Raw genomic sequence first — 26,580 nt, forward strand, 5'->3', positions numbered from 1 at the left:
GAGGACTAATGTGCACTAATGTGACGGGTGATACTGAGATCTCGACAGCAGTATGTAGTCCAGGTCTGGCTCAAAAACAGTGGTTTTGATGCGCAAGACGTCACGCAGTTGAGAGTCACTTAGTCTCGTCCTCACGCGGCTCTTGTTAATGTTCATAACCTAGAATGTCTTCTCGCACAGGTATGTCGAGCCAAACAACATTTGGAAAGTTTTTCACCATCAACCAAACATTTACTTTTGTCCGCCATATGTTTCTGCTTAAATGGCGTCAACAACTTCGAAGTTGTTGTTCCGGCATTCATGTGAATATTCTGAGCCAGAAACAAATTTTTCAGATTATTCCGACACCACATGAAAACAGAGTTATAAAACAAAGGGCCCCTGAGCATAGACAAATAAGCAGCGTCTCTTTGTGATCATTTTGCCTCTCTTTGTAGTCCTTTAGCTGAGCTCTGTGACTTCAAAGAAGGAATATTAATAGGCCTAGTACCTGCATATAAAGGCTCTTGACCAGGGGATCCCTGACCCCCCAGGCCCCTGGGACTGCTCCTGTTCAGTAATCCATCCCCGGGTGGATGGTCACATTATTTTAATAATTACATTTCGAGGAATTATTGTTATATACAGCTGTCAGCAGTGTCTGGTATTAAAAAGGTCTTAAAAAAACTTCATATTTAACTTGTGAACACTATGGAAACCAAGAAAACATGATATTGGGGTTTTCTGAAAATAAAAGATAAATAATATAATAAATTAATGGACATTCACTGCACCACGGTCACCAGCTAATGCACAGAGTTAGATGTACGTCTGGTTCAAATGGTTGGATTTTACCATCTTCTGTAAAACGTGGCACTAAATGGATGGGCTAAAATCCAAACTAGACCTAATTCATCCTGAATGTCAGAACTTGTTTTTGAAACCTTGTGACTTTTCTGTAGAAAATGGATTTGAGTGGAGACAGTCATCTGATTCGCAGGATGTTGGTGGTCAGGAGAAAATGTCCTGTCTTTGTTAATCCGTCCTCTCTCAGTTCATGTTGTTATTTCAGCTCATTTTAAAACGGAGAAGACACAGTTGTCTCAGACACACTGTTGACCTTGTTCTTGAGCTCCAGCCGGTTTGATCAGATTACAGTCTGTCTTCACACCTGGATGCCAGTGTGGTTGAGTGTTATCTGATGACAGTCCAGTCAGACTGGCTCTCTGCTGCCTGTTTTCAGGAAAACAGTGGGAGCAGCTGATAACATGAGCTGCTGTTATGGTTGCAGCTGAAACACACCACAAAGCCTTCAACTGTCATTTTCTTCCACTTTTTAGTTTGGCTTATCATTGGCTAATCACCACAACACATCACAACAGAGATGAAAAAAGACAATAATTTTTTATTTTCAAAGCTACAAGCAGAATAATGAATTTCATATAAGTCAGATGAGGCTTTATCCTGCAGTTTGCAGTGTGGCTCAGCTGAAATGTTGGTACTGTATATGTACAGTGAGATGTGCTGCAGAGTACAGCAGGATGGAGGCTCCAGAATCCTCACAGAGGACTCAGATCTGAAATCATTTAGTCCCTGAATTATTGATGAAAACACAAAACCAGCTGCAGAGTCTTGGATGAGAAGTCGTAGTCAATCATGTTCCTGCTTTTTCTGAAACTGTGCAGCAGCTTCTGGCTCTGAGAACATTCACCACCTCTTGTCTGGTCGTAGCATCTAACCCCAACCTGTACAGAGAGAGGTCAGAGGTCAGAGTCTGGAGCTTCCTGCTCCACATAGAAATCCACATAGTTAATGTGCAATGACTAATTAGGCTGGTTCCAAATCAGTCCCACTGTTCGGGAAAAAACAAACAATGATTGTTGAAAATTGTCACGCATCTTTAGGGGTTTTTAAAATGATTTTTAAGGGCTGAATCATGGTGCAAATATAATAACGATTGTACATCTGCCAATGCGGGTTTGAACTGACGACTTTTTAGCCAGAGACAATCAATCAGAGACAAATCACCATCAACAACTGTCAAACAATTTAATGGTCAGACAGGGAGGACAAACACTCTGCAGCCCATCTGTACTGAACTCAGTTTAATCAGAAAGCAAAGATTACAGTCAGAACCTGCAGTTTAACTTCACAGACTCCGGTGCAACATATGACACAACATTTACTGATATCAGCAGCTAACATGAACCCAAACCCTACCTGACAGAAAGAACACATGGATTTCACATGTTTTGCACGTGTTACATGGTATCAAATGCTGCAACATGTGGTACCATGTAGAGCACATGTGGAGAACAAGTTACCACAGGTTATAACATGTTATAACATGTCACAAATACTGCAGATTTTCAAAGTTTCACCTTAACATTTTCAACATGTGCAGTAATGTGAGTCCTGCAGTTTAGTTTTTGTTGCCTTGACAAGTTAAAAATTCAGCAGTGATAGACATTTTGGAAACAATGTCCCGGTTACTTTGGGCAACTGCAGACGAAATAGTCCCTCTGAAACCTGTTGATAATATGTTCTACAAGGTGCTAAAGCTAGAATACTAATGTTTTTAATGAGCATTTATAAAGTAATTTTTGTGTCATAGTTGCACACGTTAACATACATGTAACATTAACTCTGACTGACTTCATGGCAAAGACTTGCAGGTTGTGTTAAAGCAGTTTTTGTTGATTTTTTTATTGATTTTTTCTGCAGAATCAGCTGATATCTGACACATTATCACCAAACATGTGATCATCCAGCAGAAAGCAACAGGATCAACCCAGTGGAGAGTGTGTGTCCAGCTGATGTGGAAGCAGCAACTGTTTACAACCAAGTTCATCATATCTACTTTAAATCTAACGATGTGTGAGTGTTGGGTACCAGCTGACTGTGACTGCAATAACACTCACTCTCATGAGAATTAAACACAGTGTGTAACTACACAAAGCTAAAGAACCACACTAAAGTATTGCTACTGAAAAAGTCACAGTTCAAACAACTAAAAAAAGAGTTTAATTTAATCCTCAAACTTGAAATAATCTGTAAACATGGGTTCAACACTGGCCATTAATAATGTTGTGCTTTTCTGTCCGTTCACGTCTGGACTGATAACTCGATGATGATGTTTGAGATCATTTCCTCAGTAAACCAACATTGACCCCCCCCTCTTTATAAAAGTTGTTCAGAAGATGTACGGCTGTAAACACACACAGTTTCTGTAAAACTATTACAACAGTTCAAAAACACACTGACTTGAACACACCACTTTTTTTTGCTTTCTTTCCCTTTGCCTTCTTTTTTTAAAAACTAAAATAGAAGTTAAAATCAATCGATCAATAAATCAAACAAATATAAATTACAATTCCCAGTGAAATTTTTTTCTTGTAGTGCTGCACCAGTACAGTACATACTTATACTTATACATACATGTAGGTACAAGATATGACGTCAGGGAATAAGAGGATAACAGTGAGAAGAATTTATGCTGTTGGTATTTTGAACTAACAGGTAGTTGTTGTCTTATTATTAACAGTGTGACTGTTACTGAGCAACAAGGGAACCTTTACTTTACACATTTTAAAGCTCCTCCAGTGTAAAGGTCTGTGTCCATGTGTAGTGTGATTATAGATCAGCTCTAGCTTCTATATTAATACTGTGAAAGTATCAAAGCCTCAGTCCACAGAGAAATGCACACAGCCTGTATTCAGAAACTGAGCCTTAAAACCAGCCGTCAGGACTTCTGGAACTTTGTGATGTCACAACAAAGCAGTCACCAAGCCCCGCCCACCTGGACCCACCATCCAAACCTTGCAGGATTTGGTTTCTCTGAGTGTTTTTACCTGAAATCTGCTATATTTTAATTGGATCACTCAGAAAACAGTGAGCCAATCAGAGGAGAGGCTCAGAGCCTCCTCTCTTCTGATTGGCTCACCGACCTGTTGTTACTAGAGCTCCAGAGAGAAGCCTGAGAGAGGAGATGTAAAACTACACTGAGATGAACCAGAAATATATCTTCTTATGGATCAACACTTCATATAAAACAAAGAAGAAGAAAATATGGAGCTTTAAGAACTATGTAGTTTAGCTGTCCTCTTTCCAGTGTTTTGAAAGAAATCACAGCAGATTTATATGATGTAATGGTCACACTGTGTCCTGTAATAACTGAATAAATACTCATTCTTTAAATGTCTACAGTCTAAAAATATTCTTAAATTCCCACGTTGCTACCCTCTTATTCCCCTGCACCTTCATGTATGTACTGGTGCACTCCACTGCACATTGTAGGCCGTAATCTAAAGCATTACTAACTATGAAATAAAATAAATACTTAAAATAAATCCATATTTCTGCAGAACCAAACAAAGGCAATGACATATTAAAACAATAAAGATGTTTTAGGATTTAAATAAAAATCTCTAAACAACATGTCTCTCTTCCTGGCTGATATCTGATTGGTTTACAGTTTGTAATGATTCCTCCCTGAGTTTTGTTACAACAACAAATATTTCAGCCTCTAAAATTCAGTTTTATTTGTGTCTGTTGATAGTTACAGTTTTAACTTGAGGATACGAAAGGGTCGTTTGTAGAGGATAAAGTCATTTATTGATTTTGATTTGTCATGCTTGATTGAATGAAAGTGTTCAGCTGGAAGAAGACTTGTGTTCACACGTCGGAGCAGAAGGATTTTCCTCTCAGACCGCCGACATCATTCAGGAAAAGGCTCATCAAACTGCCACGAGTCATTAAGGTGCTGCTCTTCTTAAAAAAAATGCTTCGTCATGACTCCATCTCCCTGCTGCACGATGAGTCGACACACAAAACTGAAATCCTCCGTTCATCTCTTTCTCTTTTTGTAACAAACACGTTTCCTCTCTGGGTGACTGTGGCAGCCATCTTGTTTGTGGGTCACAGGTGGGAGGAGGTGGAGAAACAGAGTTTCAGGGTGAAGGGGTTGGAGCTGTCTGCAGGCCAGAGAGGGAAACAAGTTCACTTCATAGAGAACAATGATGACAGTCAGGCCACCCATATAGACATGTAATATGTAATATGTGACATATATGTCCCTATATAAGATATATGATTATCACTTATATACAAATATGAGGCATGATAACATATAACATTTTAAACATGTCTATTCTCCCATTCTAAGGGACCATGGTCTGAGACTTTGAACCTGCTAAGCATTATAACCCGCTCTATCGTTTAAATATAGCTTCATTAACTATATATATATATACACATATTATCAACATAATTGACAGGCTTTGGGAAAGATATATATTTATGTAACATACACTATGTCTAAATTATAAGCATATATAAATGATAAATGCCCAATCTATATTTCCAATTTGTAACAGGTTTCATATATAATTCTTACATGTACATATATGAAAATTCAATATATACAGATATATTACATTTGCATATGGGTAATGTCATTAACATAATGATGATGTCATTGAACATCATCTTCACTGTCCTGAACGTCACTTTTAAAACTTCCTGTCTCTGTTTATCTGTTTGTCTAAAAGCCACATCTGTATGAAGCCTGACATCTGGTGGTGAAAACAGGCAGGGACCTGACTGTCTGCTGCTGCCTGCTCTTTGGTTATAGATGATGTCACCACCTGAAACCTGCTGCCAGCAGAAGAAATGATCAGAATATTTTAAAAGGATGTTACGTGGTGGAAGTATTTCTTTCACAGCTCTTACTGTTATATGTATACTGTATATATCAGGTATAGTCAGGGTCAGTTGAGAACTTACTGGGTATTCTGATCTGATGATGGTTAAGGACGGTCAGAGCCTCCACCGCTTCAGTTTTACTGTCAAACTCCAACAAGCCCGACAGAGTCTTTGAGCTGGCTGCAAGGAGGAAGAGCAGGAGGAGAAAATGATGATGAAAAAGTGAAAAGGAGAAGACATGATAAAGACAGATGTTGAAAGGTGTATCCTGACAGTCAGATCCCGGGTTTAAACATTTCTGGTCAACGTTGGGTGAAACTCACGTTTGGCGTCAAAGACTTTGAACTTGCTGAAGGCGGGAACGTTGTGTTCAGTACAGAGCTGGAGTCAGAAACAGAGGAGAGAGGTCAGACTGTTTCTACTTTCTCCCCTTGCTTTGTAACTATTTTTTTAACTAATAAAATCACCAAAAGTTATCGATGGCCTTATCATGTCACCTAGAAGACAACCAGAGAGTAGGGACCAGCATAGAGATGAAATCTGCCCGAACAAGCCTATAATCATCATCATCATCTGATGTGTTGTGTTTGTTTAAACCAATCGCCAGAGGTTCGATCGCTATTAAGCAGGGAGACTGGGTAACCTCGGCGGACGCCTCTGGAGAAATGGAAGGAATCCGACAACATCCCATCGGTTGAAATTTGAGGTTTGGGACCTAAAAAGAGTGTCTCCATAAACTGAATGAATGCTTCTCAGAAATTCATTGCTTTTAGAGTTAGCAGAAGGAATCTAGGTTTGATCCCATCGACTGCCTTCTCCGCATCCAGCAACATCAACATCAATTTTGTGCGTGAGCCGCTTCTGTTATCTGCAAAAGCCTCCGCACATTGTCCGAGCCACATCGATTATTTCTTGTAATCTGAATTCAAGAGACTGAGAGGGCGATAAGACGCACGTTTTCTACAATTCTTGCCAGGTTTTGGGAATAATGTTATTGTTGTCAATTGTCAATTCCAGGGAGTTTTATTGGCCAGAGACTGCTTTAGCATGTTTGTTAGGGCAGTGAGGAGCTTTTCAAAACACTCATGAATATTTGGCACAGTTTAGATTTGAAGCTACAACATGAAATGGAAAAGTGAATTGAACATTTAAAGATAATCTCAGAACCTCATCTCATCTCTGAAGGAGTCCCACAGAGCTCCATCCTTAGCCCCAGGTTCTTCTTTAAAAAGCTCTTTTTTACCACCAAACTCCTTCCACCCCAGCTACAACTAAATATAATCCTTCTCCATTAAAAATGCAGGTGTGACCTCAGGTGCGACCTCACCTTGTGCAGCTGGTGTTGAGTGAGGGTGGGCGGGGCGTTGTAGAAGTGCAGGACGGTAGCGGGTGGCTGGATGATGTTCCTGCCGCTGTGTGTGCTGCTGAATCGGTTGTTCCTGGTCAGACTGAAGTCCTGGTAGCTGCTGCTGCTGTCGGCCAGTTCGAACACCTGACTGGGAATCACCGCGTGCTGCTTGGACACGCTGATGGGTGAGGGAGGGAGAGAGGTGTGGGAGGGTGAAGGGTGGGGGAGGCGATGAAGGAAGACGGAAGAAGCTGGTCAGTCAGGGATATGATGTTTGTGTGTTTGAGCTGCATGGGACAAAATTGAGAAGCTTCAGGAGTTGGACATGAGGTAAATGTGAAGTTCAGCATCGAGTTTTAACCTTCTCTGCTTCAATCAAAAGGCCCCTGATGCACCATGGGGGATGTAGTTTACACAGGAAAAAGAATAATATAGAAAAAAACCCATTGTCTTTCCTGTTTGCTAATTCATCCAAACAATCAGCAAAGCGTTGCAAAATGTTTCCTGCTCTAGTTAAAAACCACAGGCACACCCAGATGCATGTTGGTCCTAAACAAGTCTACCTACATAAATAACCTCATGTGCTCATAGTGTTACCCAACAATACACAAAATACTAGTTAACAAAACTAACATTTTCCACCTGGGTTTTTAATACAGTAAAAATCTGTATAAAAACAGGTGGGACTTATAGAGTCTTTCCAACCAAGTACCTTCAACAGACCTGAAGAGTCTAGTGCAAGTCAGAGCAAATGAACATGTGATCAGTTTCTATTTCGTCAATCGTCCTGCAGCCACACTCTTCAGTTTATATTGTGGCTCAAAGAGGATGACAAAATCAAATACATTATCACAGTGATATTCTGACTTGTGTAGCCCTTCCCTGATGTTTAACACAAAAAGAAAAGTCAGACTATTTTCTCTTCTTGCTTTTTAATTATTTTTTTTTTCAATAATATCAACAAAAATAAGTTCTGGTGATCAAGTTATCAATGCTGAAGGTTTACAACGTCCTCTTCATGTCACCTAGACAACCGATAGAGGACAACCAGAGACTAGGGACCAACATTTTAGAGATTAAACCTGCTCTATGATGTGTTCAATGGTATCTTTAAATATTTCACATTCACTAGAAAATTAATCAAGAATTTATAAATTCAACTGAGGCAAAACCCTCATCAATATGATAATCAATATCATTGATTTGAAGCCACAAGTGTCTCAAAGAGCTGATCTGAGAACGAAATGATCTTTAACAGATTAAACATTTCTTTCATTGTTTGTTTGCTTTTGTTTTGGTCCATCATGTGATGAGGTAATGATAGGAACCCGACCACATCGTATACTGGGAGAAGGTTGGAGACCCATGTGTCAGACTCCGCCTCCCCCCACCTCAGTTATGCCTCCTAGATGACGTCTTAAAGTCAAAGGGAGTGGCATCACTCACCAGACATTGAGCTTTTTGCCGAACACCTTGATGCTGTTGAGGTGCGTCACGGCTCGGTCCACGGCGTACTCGTCACCCATCTCCACCAACGCCGTACCGGGAACGCTCTTCATGAACTTCACCTGCAAACACAGCCCGCCACCAAAGTCAAAATCAGCTGATGTGAGGCGTGACGATGATTGACAGGTGTCAGAGGGCGACAGCACACACACCTTCTCCACGTTGCCATAGAGACAGAAAAGGTTGAAGATGCGACTGCAGTTCATCTTGGCGGGGTGGAGGCCGCTCACCATGGCGACGGCACTCGAGGCAGCGTGGCCCAGGAAGGAGGAAGAGGAAGAGGAGGAGGAGGAAGAGGCGTTCTTAGGGAGGAGCAGCGGGTAGGAGATCAGGTCCTGCACCTCCTCACTGCTCCTCCTGTACCTGCTGTTAGAGGGGAGGGGCAGCAGGGGGCAGTGTGGGCCTGCAGAGAGAGGGGTGGGGGGGTGGTAGAGAGGCAGAGAGAGGGAGTGAGAGACAGAGAGGGGGAGGGAGAGGGAGTGAGAGACAGACAGACAGACAGACAGACAGACACAGACAGACAGACAGACACAGACAGACAGACAGACAGACAGACAGACACAGACAGACAGACAGAGAGACAGATAGACAGACAGACGTACCGTAGCCGTTGGATGGATGCTCTCCCAGGATGGCCTGACGCTGCCTCCCCTTCCCCCGCTCTGCAACAAACACAAACACAGAAAGTTTAGCCAAATTAGAGCTGACAGGTAGGTTGTGCCAATGGCACTGTCACACACACACACACACACACACACACACACACACACACACACACACACACACACACACACACACACACACACACACACCATTGCAGTGGAAGTGTGGCAGTCTTGGAGTAATGGCCGAGGTTAGCAGAGTCTGACCCAAATAAGGGCCGAGCGGTGGGAGGTGAGAGCGAGCGCTCCCTCTCTGATGATTCTCCTCAGCAGGAAAATCTATTTTCAGCCTCCAACAGCAGCTTCAGCAGCTTCACCAACCACCTACAGTTTAACCTCTGTGTCTCCGGGCAGAGCTCGCTGAGCTCCTCCCTGCTTAACCCTCCAGCCTGGAGCTTCCTGGTACGACGGGGTCGATTCTTTACTCGAAATACGTCTTTGTAACTGACGTCTAGAGACACATGAAAGTGTCACAGTTTCTGATCAGACCCTCTGGTTGAGGTCTGCTCAGGTTTAAAGGTTCTGTAAATGAGATTTTAAATAATAAAACAGCAGCAAACAGCTGTTCTCTATGTAAACAATATATATCTATATATATATCTCTATGTAATGGAGTCCTGAGGAGAGAACCAAGCCACACCCCCTCTGTGTGATGTCATTTGAGTTTCTTTGTTTTTTGTTTTGGTATCCAGTGCATGCGATTCCCTCATGTTAAACTGTTGTCCACATTTATAGGGGACCGCCCACAGACGTGATGTCACAGTGCAGTACGCAGCATTCAGGTGAAAGTGACCTTCCAGAATTTCCTCCACTGAATAAGAAGAAACCACGTGTCCGTCTAAAAAGGCCTCAAACACAGAAAGAGATGAGACCGGATCACAGATGGACTGGACTGAGGACTACCGGCTAAGATCCTGGTCAGCAAGTCTTTACCGGCTCCACCAGTGTCATTTGTGCAGTCAGTCCCAGTGGATCAGTTCAAGGCTGAATTTCTGTCCCAGTCTGATCATGGAGCTGATACTGGTCTGGTTTACGAGAGGAGAACCCTGCAGGGTCCAGCTGCACACCTCCATGTGTCAGTAACTTGATGCTTCATAATGTTACATGATGTTTTCATTAGTGACGGCTACAGTAGACATGGTAACGTTAGCTAACCTGTTGTTACCCATATTATGAATTTGTTCAGCTAATGTTGCTATCGCTAGCTGGCTAACTGTCAGCATCGCTGTGTAGCATATCACTGCCATGCTAAGGTGAGCTAACGGTTGTGGTTAGATTGTGTTTTCTGTAACAGGAACTTTATTCATCTGTGTTTCTTGTCATGTGTTAAGTGACACTTTCACTGAGCTCCGTAACACCTTGCTGACGGGGATGTGAAGGAGAGGAGGGGGGTGTGGCCAAAGAAGCGTCTGTTTTGGTCTGAGATGCTCTGGTGGTGCGACATCTAGTGACGATCGTTTACAGAACCTTTAGGAGCAGAAAAACCCACTTGGTTCTGTTTGGGTTAAAATAACGACGTGGTTACTTTGAGGAAATGAAACCTGTGTTGACTCAGTGTGTCGCAGTAACTACACACAGTAAGTCTTTCAATTAAGTTGCTGTTTTGTTCCCCATACACCCCGGCCCCCCTCCCTCTGTGGACTCTGTCTTCTCTGGCATCACCTTTTGTTTCCTCCTTTGCTCCCGACGGACAAGAGTCCTTCGATCACTGGAGGACAAACAACAACAGATGCTGTTTTTCTTGGGATCAGTCTCAGGAGATCAGGGACACAAACTCACAATTTACCAACAATGATGTCACGTCATAAACCGACATGATCGTTGTATTTCTGTTCAACGTGACACTGAGGAGATCATTCACAGAGCAACTCAACACTTCTGGAATGAGCTGCCCCTCCCACTCTGCAACCAGGATACCTGAAACAATGAGTGTGTGTGTGTGTGTGTGTGTGTGTGTGTGTGTGTGTGTGTGTGTGTGTGTGTGTGTGAGAGAGGAGCTGAGAGGTGGCGTCCTACCTCGGTGCAGGAGGAAGGGTTTGCTGTAATCCCAGCTGCTGTTGTCATTTCGGACGACGTTCAGTCTGTTGGGCTGCAGGGGGCGACAGAGCACAGCACCTCTGGGTGGGTGTGTGTGTGTGGGCATGAGAGTGAGGGTGCATATGTGTGTGTGCACCTGAGTGTGTGTTTGTCAAGAGCACTCTCTGTGTGTATAAGTGTGTGTGTGTGTGTGTGTCTGTGTGTGTGTGTGTGTGTGTGTTTACCCGAGCGTATTCGATCTTGAGTGTGCAGCAGCCGGCGTAGATGTCAGCGCCGTTCAGAGCCAGTTTGGCCTTCTGAGCGTCCTCTACTGACTCAAATGTTAACGAGCTCATTAAGGATGACTCATCATGCTGACAAGCAACGGGCCAATCATAGGAGAAAAACAAGACCACCACCACACCTCTAGGGGGTTCCCTGTCTGCTTCATTGAATCTAAACCTGATCTGGTCTCAACAAAACACTCCAGTCCAATTAGCGTTAATCCGCCTGCGTCGTATCGACACTCAAGTTAAAGAGTCTGTTAAGCTCCGACCTGCAGCTTTAATGGAGTTAAACTGAATTTAAACAAGTCTCTGCTGATCTGAGAAACACTCTAAACACACACACACACACACACACACACACACACACACACAAACACACAGTCAGGATATTCCACCATGGCCTGGATGCCGTTGCGTTTGAAGATGACGATGCGCAGGACGTTACTGACGGGGTTACAGACGGTGTACAGCACATCCTGAGAGAGAGAGAGAGAGAGGGAGAGAGAGAGAGACAGAGAGAGAGAGAGACAGAGAGAGAGAGAGAGAGAGAGGGAGAGAGAGAGAGACAGAGAGAGACAGAGAGAGAGAGGGAGAGGGAGAGAGAGAGAGGGAGAGACAGAGAGAGAGAAGAGAGGAGGGAGAGGGAGAGAAGAGAGATAAGGGGGAGAGAGAAGACAGAGAGGAGTAGATGAGAGAGAGATGGAGCAGAGAGAGGATGAGAGGGAGAGACAGAGACGAGAGGAGGAGGGGGAGAAGAGAGAGCGAGGAGAGAGGGAGAGAGAGAGAGGGAGAGAGAGAGAGGAAGGGAGAGGGACAAACGAGGGGAAGAGAAGCGACGAGGAGAGTCGAAGAGAGACGAGGGAAGAGTGAGAGAGGGAAGATAGGTGAGAGAGAGAAGCAGAGGAGAGAGAGAGGGAGAGGAGAGAGGGATAGAGAGGAGAACGAGGAGAGACGGAGAGAGTAGAGAGAGAACAGAGAGAGAGAGAGTAAGAGACAGATGAGAGAGAGGGGAAGACAGAGAAGAGAGGAGAGGAGGAGAGGAGGGAGAGGGAGAGAGGGAGAGAGAGACAGAGAGAGAGAGAGGGAGAGACAGAGAGAGAGAGACAGAGAGAGAGAGAGAGGGAGAGAGGGAGAGAGGGAGAGAGAGACAGAGAGAGAGAGAGGGAGAGAGGGAGAGAGAGGGAGGGAGTGAACACAGAATATCACTCAACTAGAATCACCTCCATGTGGTTGTATCCCTCCGCCATCCAGCGATGTATCAGGAAATATGGTGTTATGATGTCAAAGTGAAGTTGACCTTAAATGATAAAATGAAGTGATGACATTTCATCACTGACATCACGACATTTGACCTTTGACCTTTAACCACCAAAATCTAATCAGTTAATCTTTGAGTCCAAATGAACGTTTATACCAAATTTGAAGAAATTCCCTCAAGGTGTTACTGAGATATCACGTTCACAAGACCAAAAGTGCGTTTTGTGAGGTCACCGTGACCTTTGACCTTTGAGGACATTCCCGTTTCAACAGAGATGAGGTGAGTGTTGACGGAGGAGGTTCTGCTGGACTCACGGTGGTGATGGGGTACAGCGGGTTCTGGATGGACAGCAGCAGGACCTTGTTGCCGCTGGTGGGGTCGTCGGCGTTGGTGGGTCTGGTGATCCTCTGGCTGGTGGAGAAGTTGAAGAACGCCTGCTGCTCGGCGATGTAGACGGCCTCGCGCCCTCCACACAACACGCAACGCTCGGCGCTCTCCACGCTGTCGAACTCCACCAGAGCCTGACGCTTGAAGGGCATCATCATCACGTAGCTGCCGACAGGTGACGGAGAGACAGGTGCGGGCGTTACCGCTCATCCCTCAACAACATGTTATCACTGTTTCAACATGGGCTCATTATTGAGAGCTGTAAACTACGGTGGCCCAGAGAGCTCAACGCACTGCGGCTTAAGAAAACACATGCAAACAGACAAAACACAAACAACTTCCGAAAACATCTCCATCAGTTTGACAACACAAGAGCTGCAAATACTCACAACACAACAGGAAGTGTTTCCATGGGGACAATAAAAAGTGATGAACTCGGCTGGGATGCACTTGTTGTTCAACGCTCTGTGGCTTCTGGAGATAAAAGCTTTGAACGAGTGTGTCCCAGCGGGTTCATCACTTTGTTTGTTGTGTTATGAGTATTTTCTGAATTTGTCTGTTTTTTATTTTTTTATTTGCATGTTTTTGTGTTTTCTTAAGTTGCAGTGCGCTGAGCTCTCAGGGCCACCGTAGTTTACAGCGACGTCCTCTCGCCAACAGCTCCTCCAGTTATCTGTGAAGCAGCTGTGATGATCGCTGTAATAACTGTTTTCAGACGCCATGACAGCTTCTTTTCAGCATCATAATAACACACTCATTTATATGCACACACACACACACACACACACACACACACACACACACACAATCCTCTGTGTTTTCATTCAGCTCTCCACCGACACATCAGCTCAACTAGAGCCACACTGTTACTGATACTTAGTAAATGATCACGCTGCCAACACTGATACTGATTTAAATATTAAAGGACCAGTGTGAAGGATTTAGTGGCATCTAGTGGTCAGGTTGAATATTGCAACCAGCTGCAGCATGTAGGAGAACCTACGGTGGCCCTCAGGTAACGAAAAAACGCAAAAGCCACTCTCTAGAGCCAGTGTTTGGTTTGTCCCTTCTGGGTTACTGTAGAAACATGGCGGGCTCCGAGGAAGAATATCTGCTCCATATGTAGATACGAAGCGCTCATTCATAGCTAATGGAAACAAAATGATTTGTAGTTACAGGTAATTACACACTAATGAAAACATGACTATAAATCTTATATTTAATTTCTGCCAATAGATCAACTAAATCCTACACGCTGGTCCTTTAACACTGAGTGTTAAAGCTCCATATTTTCTTCTTCTCCTGTGTTTTATTTGAAGTGTTGATCCATCAGAAGATATATTTGTGGTTTTAAGAACCACAAACCATCTCAGTGTAGTTTTACATCTCCTCTCTCAGGCTTCTCTCTGGAGCTCTAGTAACAACAGGTCAGTGAGCCAATCAGAAGAGAGGAGGCTCTGAGCCTCTCTTCTGATTGGCTGACTGTTTTCTGACTGATCCAATAAAAATATAGCAGATTTCAGGTAAAAACACTCAGAGAAACCAAATCCTGCAAGGTTTGGATGGTGGGTCCAGGTGGGCGGGGCTTGGTGACTGCTTTGTTGTGACATCACAAAGTTCCAGAAGTCCTGACGGCTGGTTTTAAGGCTCAGTTTCTGAATACAGGCTGTGTGCATTTCTCTGTGGACTGAGGCTTTGATACTTTCACAGTATTAATATAGAAGCTAGAGCTGATCTATAATCACACTACACATGGACACAGACCTTTACACTGGAGGAGCTTTAAATGAACAAAGAAAACGATGGAAACCATTTTGAATTTTCACTTAAAACTAGATTAGCTGCAGGGTGAACAGCAGTGGCTGCTGGGATGCTTGTTATGATGAAAGTATCTAAATCAGAGTGGAGTGGATATAATTTTAAAATCTTAAAATCATCTTAAAACATGTCTAGAGGTGGTAATTTAAATGTAAAGGTTTACCAGATGTTGCCGAACTTGTCAAGTGCCTCTACCAAATCAGCCTCCACCACAGCGTCACAGAGCCCTCGAACATGGACGACGGGAGATGGGGGGATGCGGTGACTGTCCTCCACACCGTCCTGCAGAGAGAAGAGAACTCAGAATCCCTGAAATAATAATTATAATATTCTAAAAAGATGTTAACTAAGCTTACCATTCTGAAAAAAGGCTAACTGCACTAACCGTTCTGAAAAAGATGCTAACTAAGCTAGTGGTTCTGATCCGTCTGCTAGTCTCTGGTTCTGGTCTCAACAGACTCCTCCTCTGAGTCTGGGTCTGACTGAGGCTCAAACAACAGTCTCTCTGATTTTCCTCCTCTCACCATCTTGATGCTCTCTGCTCTTTGACCTGTCCACCTGGAGCCAGCAGGTGGTGTGCGGGGCATGAGGCCTGATCCAGATTTCTCAACCAGGAAGTGAGAGGAGACAAGCTTCAGACTCAGTTTTTATGTATAAAAATCATGTTTAACATGAATCATAGCAGAGGATTTTTACAGTTTGTTTGGAGAAGGGGCTTTAAGTTTGTTCCCATCAGATCAATGTAAAACTAGATGTTTGGTAGTGATACTCCAGCACCATGTGTCACACACTGTGTGAGAGTGTGAGCACATGTTTGTCTTTGTGCGTCCACAGACTTCCTGGCCTCTGGTGTGGGGACCCAATAAAGATAGAAAAACAAGGTCACACACACACACACACACACACACACCTTTGTGATGTGAAACACAGAACAAAAGAGTCAGGACAGGAAGACGGAGAGTGATCAACAACCGTGAGAAAGACAGACGCCCCCCCACCCCACCCCCTCTACTCTGTCCATCCACAACCATGCAAACCAAACTGCAGCAACATGCAGGCAGGCACCACAGCCCCTCACACACAGGTCCATTCAGCCGTGTGCTCTGGTGTTTAACACGTGAAAAACACTGACGACAGGTTCAGACGTTAATGATCCCAGTGGTGGAGAGTAAGTTCTGTACTGCAGTTCTTAAATGTCTCACCTCAGCTGTTCAAATGATCCAATGTTTCACTACAAATCAAAGATAGGAGGAAACGTCGGTTGGTTTTATTAACAATCTAAGATCAGATCAATCAGAATCAGAATACTTTATTGATCCCCAGGGGGAAATTAGGTCACGTTACAGTTGCTCCCTCAAGAATGGAAGTGTAACAGCAAAGAATAGAGAATAAGAAATAAGATTATAGAGATAAAGATGAAACATAAACATAAAATGTAAAAATATGTCCTTACACTGCAAAATCTTGCCAAGTATATTTGTCTAATTTCTAGTTAAAATATCTGATTACACTTATATATAAAACACAATCACTTAACAAGTAACATTTCAGTGAGATATAGGGTTTTATTTTAAGAAAATGCATCTTAAATATCTTGTTTAGTAAAACATTTTGTTTTGACTTGTACCTCAGATGAAACAAGGTTTTTTTTTTACATGTCAAGGTTTTTAAGCTGCTGTGTTATTTGTAAAAGATGAATCATCTTGTTTCAAGATATAATCTTTACTTGACTTAAGGAAATACATTTTTATTGAAAAATCACGAATAATATCCGACACCTATATATATATATATATATATATGTATATATATATATACAGAAGATATGAGAAATAGGTGATAGTTAAAATATACAATATAAATATAAATGCAACTGTATATGGTGAAATTACACAGTTGAAAATTGCTCTTGTCTGAACCGACAGTAGAATAACTGCACAGAGAATAGAAGTATAGCAATATTGCACTTGTTTGCACCATTATGTAAGAATCGCAGTTAGTATAGTATAATAAGTATAAATAAACAAATGATGGAGTAAAGTCTGCTGACTGCAGTGAATTAAGTCCAAAGGCTGAATGACTTCCTGTGATATGTCACATCAGTTACTGCACAGACATTACTTTTAATGACACTTGATCTAAAGTTCATAATGTTTCCTTACTTTTTACTTCAGTGACATTTTAAATGCAGAACTTTTACTTTGAAATGCTTTATATTGTGTTATTGATACATTTTACACCAGAGGATTTAATAAGTTTAGTTATTCTCCTCTTCAGTTTGGTTAAACTTGTGGCTCCTGTGTAACATTTGGGTCGCCGGGGAGAGTTAGTGTGAGCGTCTAAAGTGATGACAATAAGAAGCTTTATTTATCTTTGTGGGTTGTTGCAGAGGAGACTAAAGATGTGCAGTTCTGTCTGTGCAGCGAGATGAGTATCAGATGACATCAGTGAGGCGGGACTGAGAAAAAATCATTACAGTTGCATTTGCAAAATCTCCTCTCTTGCACTTTTTAGACAACAACCTGTTTACTGTCTTTCTCAGGAAGAGGTTGAGCAAATGTTACAGTCTTTGCAGCCTCGACCTTTTTGTTTCTGCAGCAGGTTGAGGCTGCAGGTTCACTCGCTTCTGACACCAACGCCTGCAGGAAACGTGCTCTGATTGGCTGTCCGATGCCCTCCAGTAAGCACAGCGATGCTGACCTCTTAAAGACCTGATCTCTGGATCAGACTCACAGTATCAGTCCAAAATCTAAGGTTTTGAGAAGTTTGACACAATTACTAGTTGCACAAGATTTCATAAAGTTATTGTAAAGGAGTCTGACTAAATAACACACTGATGCACATTGTGTCATGTAGATTTTAGACATGTAGATTTTAGACAATGAGAATGTCTCCACGTGGTGGTTTAACAAGACTACAGCTAAAGAACGTACTTAAGCATAGAAGTGCTTTGTGCTAAATGCTAATGCTAACATGCTCAAAATGACACTGCTGATGTTTAGCAGATATTATGTTTATAATGTGTACTACCTCAGTTTGGTAAGTCAGCATGCTAAACACAAAGTGCAGCTGATGGAAATGATTAAGTCATTGGCACCAAAGTATTGGACAAATTAAAGTTCTGACCTGATGCTGAAAAGACAAAGGATCACCAAAGTTACTACAGTTCATCCTGAGGGGAACATGAACCATATTTCATCACAGTCCATCCAATAGTTGTTGAGGGCACATCACTCTCCATGACTTGTGTCCCAATTCAGGGGATGCATCCTTCGGAGGACTCAGACTATGAAGGCGTGGCCCTTTGTAGTCGTCGTAGACCATGAAGGCTGAACTGAAATGAGACTGTCTGGTCTACAGAGGATTTTACAGCTGTGCCCACCCTTACCATTGTGTCACAAAGCTGTAACCTAGAAACCTTAAAAACACGTAACTTTTTTCACAAAAACTTGAGGTTTTAAGGCGATCGGTCTTCAAATGCAGCCTCTGAAGGATGTGGCCCCTGAATTGGGACACAGCTAAGGTCAGCCCTGTCACTGAGGGCACCTGCAAACCAAACATGAAACCGTCTCACTATATGTCCGCCGGACACCATTCCCACCAACTTCCTCCAAGCCTTATCCCATCATCTCTCCACAGGAGTGCCCCTAGGCTCGATGTTGGGGCCTCTTCTGTTTGCAATAAACACATAAACATCTCCTTGGGTGCAATTATCCACTTGCATGGCTTCTCATATCACTACTATGCAGACAACACCCAACTATACTCGTCATTCCCACCAGATGACCCTGCGGTCCTGGTACGATTCTCGGCTTGTCTCTGACATATCCACGTGGATGAAGGAATGCCACCATCATGATTGACGACCAGCTCTCCTTCTCTGCCCATGTTGCATCTGGTTTCCTGGTCGTGATGTTTCCCTCACATCAACAACCTTGATGCCGTTCTGGGGGCCTCCCTTCACGTACAGTGAAACCCTTACAGATGGTCGTGAATACAGTGACGCATGCGGTTTGAAATCAGCCTAAAAGGTTACATGTCACTCTGCTGCTCATTGACCTTTCTGGCTTCCCATAGCCACTGAAATCAAGTCTTTAATGCTGCCTTCAGATTTACCTCTGGGTCTGCACCATCTACTTGAACTCAATCATTCAGGCTAATGCTCTTTGATGTCTGCCAAGGAACATCGTCTGACATCACCATCCCTGCACACAAGGTAATCTCAAACAAACAAACAAACAAACAAACCTCCTCCCTTAACACCTCTTAACACCCTAACTAGCACTTACTGTGCAAGTTAGGTATGACCTCCTTTCGCTTTGTTCTTTTATGATGATGAAATTGGTTATTGTGCTCATATTAATGAAAATAAACCAAAAATAATATGGAAACTGTTTGTGCAAAAAGCTGCATTATTAAGTTATGAAGTTATAATAAAACTGTCTGTCTCCAGTGAACCTCTGGAGCCAGGCCCGAGTCCTGGTGGTTGCAGGTAGCTTGCCACGTTAGCGCAGCGTCAGACTGTGTAAGTAATTTTTTTCCCCCTTTTGTTACATGAGTATCTTCTGTCTGCAGTGATGAAGTGACTGAGGTCATGGTGAGTGCTAACCTCAAACTCTGGCCTTCAGCTGTCTCTTCAAAAACAGAAACGTGATGTCAGAAAATATTTTTACACACTGTGGTCTGAACAGTCGAGTGCGCACTCCACTGCACCTACGCTGCACTCGGTTACTATAACAACGCCAAGCGGGAGGCCGATGGTTGAGACTTGGCCCATGTAGAAGAGGAGGAGAGGTGTTACCTACGTACTCGTGAGTCAACAATGAAGCGATGCAGAGACAGAAATGCTTTTTTTGTTTTGTTTTGTGTTTTTTACAATGTTGATAAGAGTAATTGGTTACCATGGTTACCTCATGGTTAATCTTTGGGAAGTTGAGAACTTCCTCCTCCTCTTGTTTTTTTCCTCTGCTCCTTGTCAGCAGGAGTGCAAAGGGGGGGTGCAGCTCACGCGGTTGCCATGGTGACTGAGCCTCAGCTTTTTTTGGGTGAATGTGTGTGTCTTTATTTAGTGTGTGTATGTGTGTGTGTGTGTCTGTGTGTGCCTGTGTGTGTGTGTGTTTGTGTGTGTATGTGTGTGTGTGTGTGTGTGTGTGTGTGTGTGGTGTGTGTGTGTGTGTGTGTGTGTGTGTGTGGTGTGTGTGTGTGTGTGTGTGTGTGTGTGTGGTGTGTGTGTGTGTGTGTGTGTGTGTGTGTGGTGTGTGTGTGTGTGTGTGTGTGTGTGTGTGGTGTGTGTGTGTGTGTGTGTGTGTGTGTGTGGTGTGTGTGTGTGTGTGTGTGTGTGTGTGTGGTGTGTGTGTGTGTGTGTGTGTGTGTGTGTGAGAGCCTGAGGCTGAGCATGCAGTGACATGTTGCTTCCTTCCTGTCAGGCTGCTGTATCATTACTGCTCTGTCTGACTGTGGCCTCAGCTCATCCTCTCCTCCTCCTCCCTCTTCATCCCTCGAGCTGCCTTTACCTTCATCACCTCCTCCTCCCTCCTCCCTCCTCCCTCCCCCTCCACTTCCTCCCTGCTTCACTGTAAACATTAGCTGGGTCAGCCGCCGAGCTAACGAGCTTTTAACGAGGCTAATGAGGCAGGATGATACATCATTTATAAACGACTACATGAGGAAATGTTGAGGAAATATTGTGTTTTTCTGGAGTGTGTGTGTGTGTGTGTGTGTGTGTGTGTGTGTGTGTGTGTGTGTGTGTGTGTGTGTGTGTGTGTGTGTGTGTGTGTGAACGGAGAGGAGATCTGACAGTTTGTCCCTGTAGAGCAGCTGTAAACAGTGGGCTCTGTGATGTGTGAACGAGGTTTAAAATCAGCTCAACTGAAACAGTTTAAACTCCCGTTCGTGTCCATTAGAGACTTCCTCGTGATTTTAGCTGAACATGTGAAGTTTCTCCTGAGGAGAGGAAAAGCTAAAAGGTTCATCTTCTGGGGATCAGGACTGGGGTTGAGACATTTACTGACAACATGTCGGTGTGTTAGATTCTGATTCTGATTTTTGGTAGCCTCATGGTGGCGCTGGAGGAAAACCAAAACCAGAAGAATTCATCCTCAGGGGAGCGGGAATATCACATCCACAACAAATCTAATGAAAAGTTGGCAAGTGTTCATAGAGATGTTTAGATATTTATTCATCACTTCACATCAGAGATATCATCCTGGTTTAGTTTTGTCCCTCAGGCACCTTTGGAGGATGCGGTCGCGCCTTCGCATCCGTCAAACTGAAATGAGACAGTCTTACAGAGGATACCGCTTTCCGTCCCCAGCTGTACCCGCCCTTACCGACGCATCCCAAAGTACCGATCCTGTCACCTAGCAACCTTGACAACATATAACTTTTCTTTTCTTTTTTTCTTACAGAGACTTGAGCTTTTAAGGTCCTTGGTTTTAACAGTTGTACTGTTAAATTTAAAAGTGTAATCCTCGGGGTCGCTGTCGGTGTTGTTTGCCGCCATATTATTTTCATTACCGGCGCACCTGTTGGAGCCTTCACTGTCCAGTAAAAGAAGGATGCATTAGAAGCAGCCTCTGTAGGATGCGGCCTCCAGCTACTCACAATGTGGCCTTTACATGGAACATGAGGAACCTGGCTCTTCAGGTTCCTGTCACATGACCAACAATATCCAGGTCCTGATCATCGGCTCGTGATCCTCACAGTTTGGTTTTTGGCCTCTCTCTGGATTTAGCTTCTCCGTCCGATCACCGGTAATGAAAAACAAAAGCGATAATAATCTAGTTTACTGACTCACACTTTCCCTTTGGTTCAGCAGGTTACTCCCTGTTACATCATCCACCATCTCATCATTGCTTTAACTTACTAACTGCGATGTAAGGTGAGTCAAGGTCAACCTGCGGGCGCGGCTGTGAATGAGACGACTCCAACTCATCCAGGTTTCCCAAAAACAGGACAAAGTCCCAAACAGGTTTCTGAAACCAGGACACGGTGTTCCGCCTGTGCGACGTAAAACTGGGATAGTCCAAGTACCTGATCTTAACCAGGACACTCATGCAGACGTGAGTTCACTCATTGTCAGCGAGACTGTGTCTGATTGGTCGACTGACAGAGGGTGGGAGTGTGACCAATCAGCAACAAGGATGGATGGATGGATGAATTAATTGATGGATAGATAGACAGTGGGTGAACAGATGAATGGATGGATGACATTTTCATTTTGAATTTAAATGGATAAATATTCATGAAGAGACGGATAAATGGATAAAAGTATTGGATGAACTGATGAATGGATTTGATGGATGATTAATGATTTATCAGGGAACAGCGTTATGTTCAGACGAGCCTCCTGAATAAAAGACCAAAAATCATGCGCTCATTCATTCAGGTTTTCCATGTCATGGTCTTCAGCTGACACCGTGGACGATGTATTTGGACTCAGACTGGTTCTCTGCATTAGCCGCTCCATTTACTGAAGGACTCGGGTCAGTTTCACACCTCGACTGGTGATTTCTGTTTGATCTTCACTGTTGAACGGATCAAAGGTGCTTTGATGTTGGCTGGAGTCCGCAGAGAGCTCCACCTTTACCCACTGTCACTGAGTACACTGTATTTCACTGCAGCACAGCAGGCGGTTCAGTCACAGTAAGGATGGGTTTGGTGTGAATGGTCTGACTGGTTTATAGAAACGCACAACTGGCGGTTTAATTGTTTTAATTTGTAATCTTGTGTCGTCCTGTTCGAGAGCACTTAGCACGAACAAAGAGGAGGCTAATTAAAAAAACAGGAGCTGCAGGATTTAAATAATCAAAATGTAAAGTGAGTGGTCGGTCTGAAATCGCTTTTACCTGCCTGTTTGATGTGTGAGAGCCACAGGAAAAGCATTGCTGTTTCAGTATCTCTCTTCCCATGATGCTGTCCGTCTTCAGAGTGTTGACTGATCTGTTAAGGAGGGAGCGAGCAGCAGCCGGCGGACTGTTTGATCAGACTCGCCTAACTCTATTACATCCTTCAGTGTGTCCAGATAAAACACTCATGCAGACGTTTCAGTGTTCAGAGCGTCTTAATGCACGATCTCAATGTTACTGAGTCCCAGCAGCTGCTGAATGCTGCTGCATAGATTCAAATTTACCATACGCTGCATATATTGTCGCATATATCCATTTATTGATGTGTGGCTTCACCTTGTGAGGATCCTATAACATTCTCAGGCCCTTACAGCCCACTTGGTGACTTTCAAACACTGACGGATCTCTATCAGCTCGTCTGTGTACTTTAAACTTCCTAAATTATCCCTAGAAACTCCTACATCCTTACCATACAGCGTACAGGAGTACCATCACCTGAGGGACCTCTACAATCTACCTCAGGACCTTTATATCCACTTAAAGACCCACTTGAACCTGGTACAGAATATCTTTAACCTCTGTTGAACCTCTAATGGATCAGACACTCGACCAGTAGAATCATCTTGATGGACTCTAGACCTCATGAATGGAACATAAAACCTCCTAAAACACTTCACAACTCGTCAAGCATTTCAGTCTGGACCACAGTAATCATGTAATGAAATGTTCCTTTAATTCCAGCTTTTTATATGAGCATATGCCCTTATTTTGGAGTTGACTTCCTGTATTTTACTGGCTGTGTTTGTTTCTCTGGCTCAGGCTCTTCTCTGATCTCACTGCAGGATTCGGCCTGAACTAACCTGGACACTAACAAGGTTACAGACTCACTCAGGGTGATGGTGTTCCTGTCGAGAGAATACCACAGGCCCATTCGTCAAGGTTAACAGATGGCCTCCGTTTCTGCTGAGTGCAGGCACTTCCAGTCACTGCCAGAACCTCGCAGAGACGCCATATTGTCTCACCAAGGGGAAGAGGATCAGAGCCAGACACACGTGGCAAATGAACAGACGTGGACATGAAAGATAATAATCCTGCAACAACCTGCAGAAAAACACAAAAACCTTCAAATATCTGCACAAAAGTCTCTGGAAGAACCCTAAAACCTCCGTGAAGCCGAGCCACGAGGGACATCCCACACCGAGGACGCCAAATCAAATCACGCTCAGTGTATCTCATAAAACCACAGCCTCATAAACAAAAGGAGAACATCCATTTCAAATCTCAGAGTGTCAAACAGTCTCTGCCTCTAGACCTGAGAGGTGTAAAACCTTTGAAGAGCTGACACAGAATCTCGGCCGTGCAGAGAAAAAAACCTTTTAAACCATATTTCAGTAGAACTGTTCGAAGCATACAGATCACTCAGACGGACAGTGGGGACATGGATAAAGCTGCAGCAGCAGTTTGACAAGTTTCTTCAGGTATTTCAATCCCTGGATCACATTAAAACAACGGGTGCCAACCTGAGGACCATGGGTGTATTGTAAGACGCCCCAGAATGACGCCCAGTATCTTGAATGAAAGACTCCAGAAAAGTTTTACAAATAAAACATTTACATGGATTAAAATTCATAATACACCAGCAGCAGTCGGCTGTGTTTACACTTAAAGGTTTTAGACTTCAGAGATTACATCCAGGAAGTTGAAAAAACAACTTTAGAAATGAGCGTTGGGGAGTTTTGACGATAAACCAGGAAGTTTATTTTCAGATGTGACCTCTGGAGTAATGAGTGTGGTCCGGACCAAACTAGCATGCTAGCTTCTGATTACAGTGTTTGCTAATGTGCTAGCTAGTCATGTGATTCCATAGAACACACGGCAGAAGTTGTCAATGTTTTTAACAAGCTACAGCTACCTTACCACGTGGAGATGTTGGGGTCTGCAGCCCCCCCCCTGCAAAACTGGTTATTGGTTATATTTTTATTATGTTACACAGTCACAGCAGCAAATAAGCATCTTTATTAGAACAAGGATATGCATGAGTCAATGACCTCTCAAGGTCACCAGAGGTCAGATACAAGCTGCCTCCACGTCTGAGGTACATAGATTATCTCCTGAAGCTTTCAGGCTTTAGTCATGAAATGCACAATTGTTTTGCCTGTCTGCCCCACTACAAGGTACAATGACACAATGATATAAGTACCCATGATGCAACATTGTTCAACATTGCTGTAGTTTTTTCTGAACTCATAAAACTGTTGTTTAACTTTGTGAAAATCAAGACCGTTCCAGTTTCTTATATAGGATGCTGACATCTGGGAAATAAACTCCAGGCACAGGCTTCAGAGAGATCAGTGAATGAATGAATGAATGAATGAACGAGAACTTGTATTCTATTGCTTGAATAGAAGCTAGACAGGAAGTGACTTCAACTCTATTAATACATCCATAGGAAAGAGCTCCACAGGGGTTAAAACCACAGGCCTATCTCTACATAAAAGACACTTTTTCTTCTTCACGATGTGTCTATATGAAACAGGGGTTAAGAGGCAAAAGGTTAAACCCACGTAGCCTACTAAAGGTTCTCCCAAGCGTTCTGAAGGAACAATAGAACCTCGTCAAGAAATCCAAGCACTTCATCAAAACCAGAACGAGAACCAGGAAGGTGAAACTGTCTCGAGCCCACAGAGTCGTGCCTAAAACCCCAATGAAAGAGTGTGAGAACCTCCTCAGTGGAGGCCACAGGACCTCCTCGCAAACCTCTAAAGCCTCAGAGAGAACACCTGGAACCCCCCAACCCACCCCTCAATCCACATCTGACAGACAATCAACTCCTCCAAAGAGCTGACATTTGTTACTGGATAAGTTGAGCAGAAAGGTGTGACTGGTGTCCCTGAACCAGTTTCCTGATCTAATGTCGTCATTCAGAGACAGTTTGTCCAGGTTTGGTTTGAGCTGAGACTCAGTGAACACAAGTAAAACTATTTGAGAAAAGATCTTTTAAAACTGAAAACAGAAGAATCTGTGACTGTTTCCGTCTCATTTTACATGTAGTTTCATAGAAACTTGTCTCTTCTCAGTTTGCATCTAACGACACAAACTTCATGTCACATGTTTCTCTCAGTGTTGAGTTTCTAACCAGAAGCAGCAAACAAACGTCACCCACCTTCCCTCCGCTCCTCCGGCTCCTGCTCTCGGTGCCTCCGCTCCCCGCTGCCTCCTCACCGGCGGAGTCCTCCTCCTCCTCCCCGTCCTCCAGCTCCTCTGCGCCGGCCTCCTCCTCCAGCCGGAGCCGCTTGGCTGCCCGGTGGTATTCACCTCCTCCTCCTGCTCCTCCTGCTTCTCTGTCTTCTCCCGCTTCCATCACAGACGACGGTGAATTCACGGATGAAGATTTTCGGTTAAACGGAGGAAGAGACGGTCGATGACACCTGCTACAACTCAACCTCTCTCTCTCTCTCTCTCTCTCTCTCTCTCTCTCTCTCTCTCTCTCTCTGTAGGCTCTGGTCGGTTGGCTCCAAAGACAAGAAGAAACACTGACATCTCACTCTGTCACAATTTCAGGAACAAAAGAGTGACCAAGTGCAGCATCATCATTATTATTAGGTGTGATTCTGTAAGTATTAGGACCCCATTGAGGAAAAAAATAATCTGAAATTTCGAGAATAAAATCATAATATTTCAAGAAAAAAAGCCAAAATATTACAGAAGAAGAAGTCGTAATTTCAGTTAAAGTTATAAGAATATCATATAATATCATACAAAAGAATAT

At 43.5% G+C, this 26,580-nt stretch overlaps 1 protein-coding gene across 1 annotated transcript; it reads right to left on the bottom strand.

Moving 5' to 3' along the window:
* Window positions 1-3,988: 3,988 nt before the first annotated feature.
* LOC111232942 (heterogeneous nuclear ribonucleoprotein L-like) lies at window positions 3,989-26,010 on the bottom strand. The gene is made up of 13 exons (XM_022760650.1): window positions 25,975-26,010; window positions 15,128-15,246; window positions 13,074-13,311; window positions 11,892-11,977; window positions 11,460-11,556; window positions 11,215-11,287; window positions 9,139-9,198; window positions 8,689-8,939; window positions 8,477-8,598; window positions 7,010-7,208; window positions 6,006-6,063; window positions 5,764-5,862; window positions 3,989-4,952 (listed from the first exon to the last, which is right to left on the bottom strand). Exons 3-13 carry the CDS (start codon window positions 13,302-13,304, stop codon window positions 4,897-4,899), a joined length of 1,332 nt encoding a protein of 443 aa, XP_022616371.1. The 5' UTR covers window positions 13,305-13,311; window positions 15,128-15,246; window positions 25,975-26,010; the 3' UTR covers window positions 3,989-4,896.
* Window positions 26,011-26,580: the final 570 nt, after the last annotated feature.

Source organism: Seriola dumerili, unplaced genomic scaffold (assembly GCF_002260705.1).
Source record: "Seriola dumerili isolate Sdu_G_001 unplaced genomic scaffold, Sdu_1.0 BDQW01000349.1, whole genome shotgun sequence".
Lineage (NCBI taxonomy): Eukaryota > Metazoa > Chordata > Actinopteri > Carangiformes > Carangidae > Seriola > Seriola dumerili.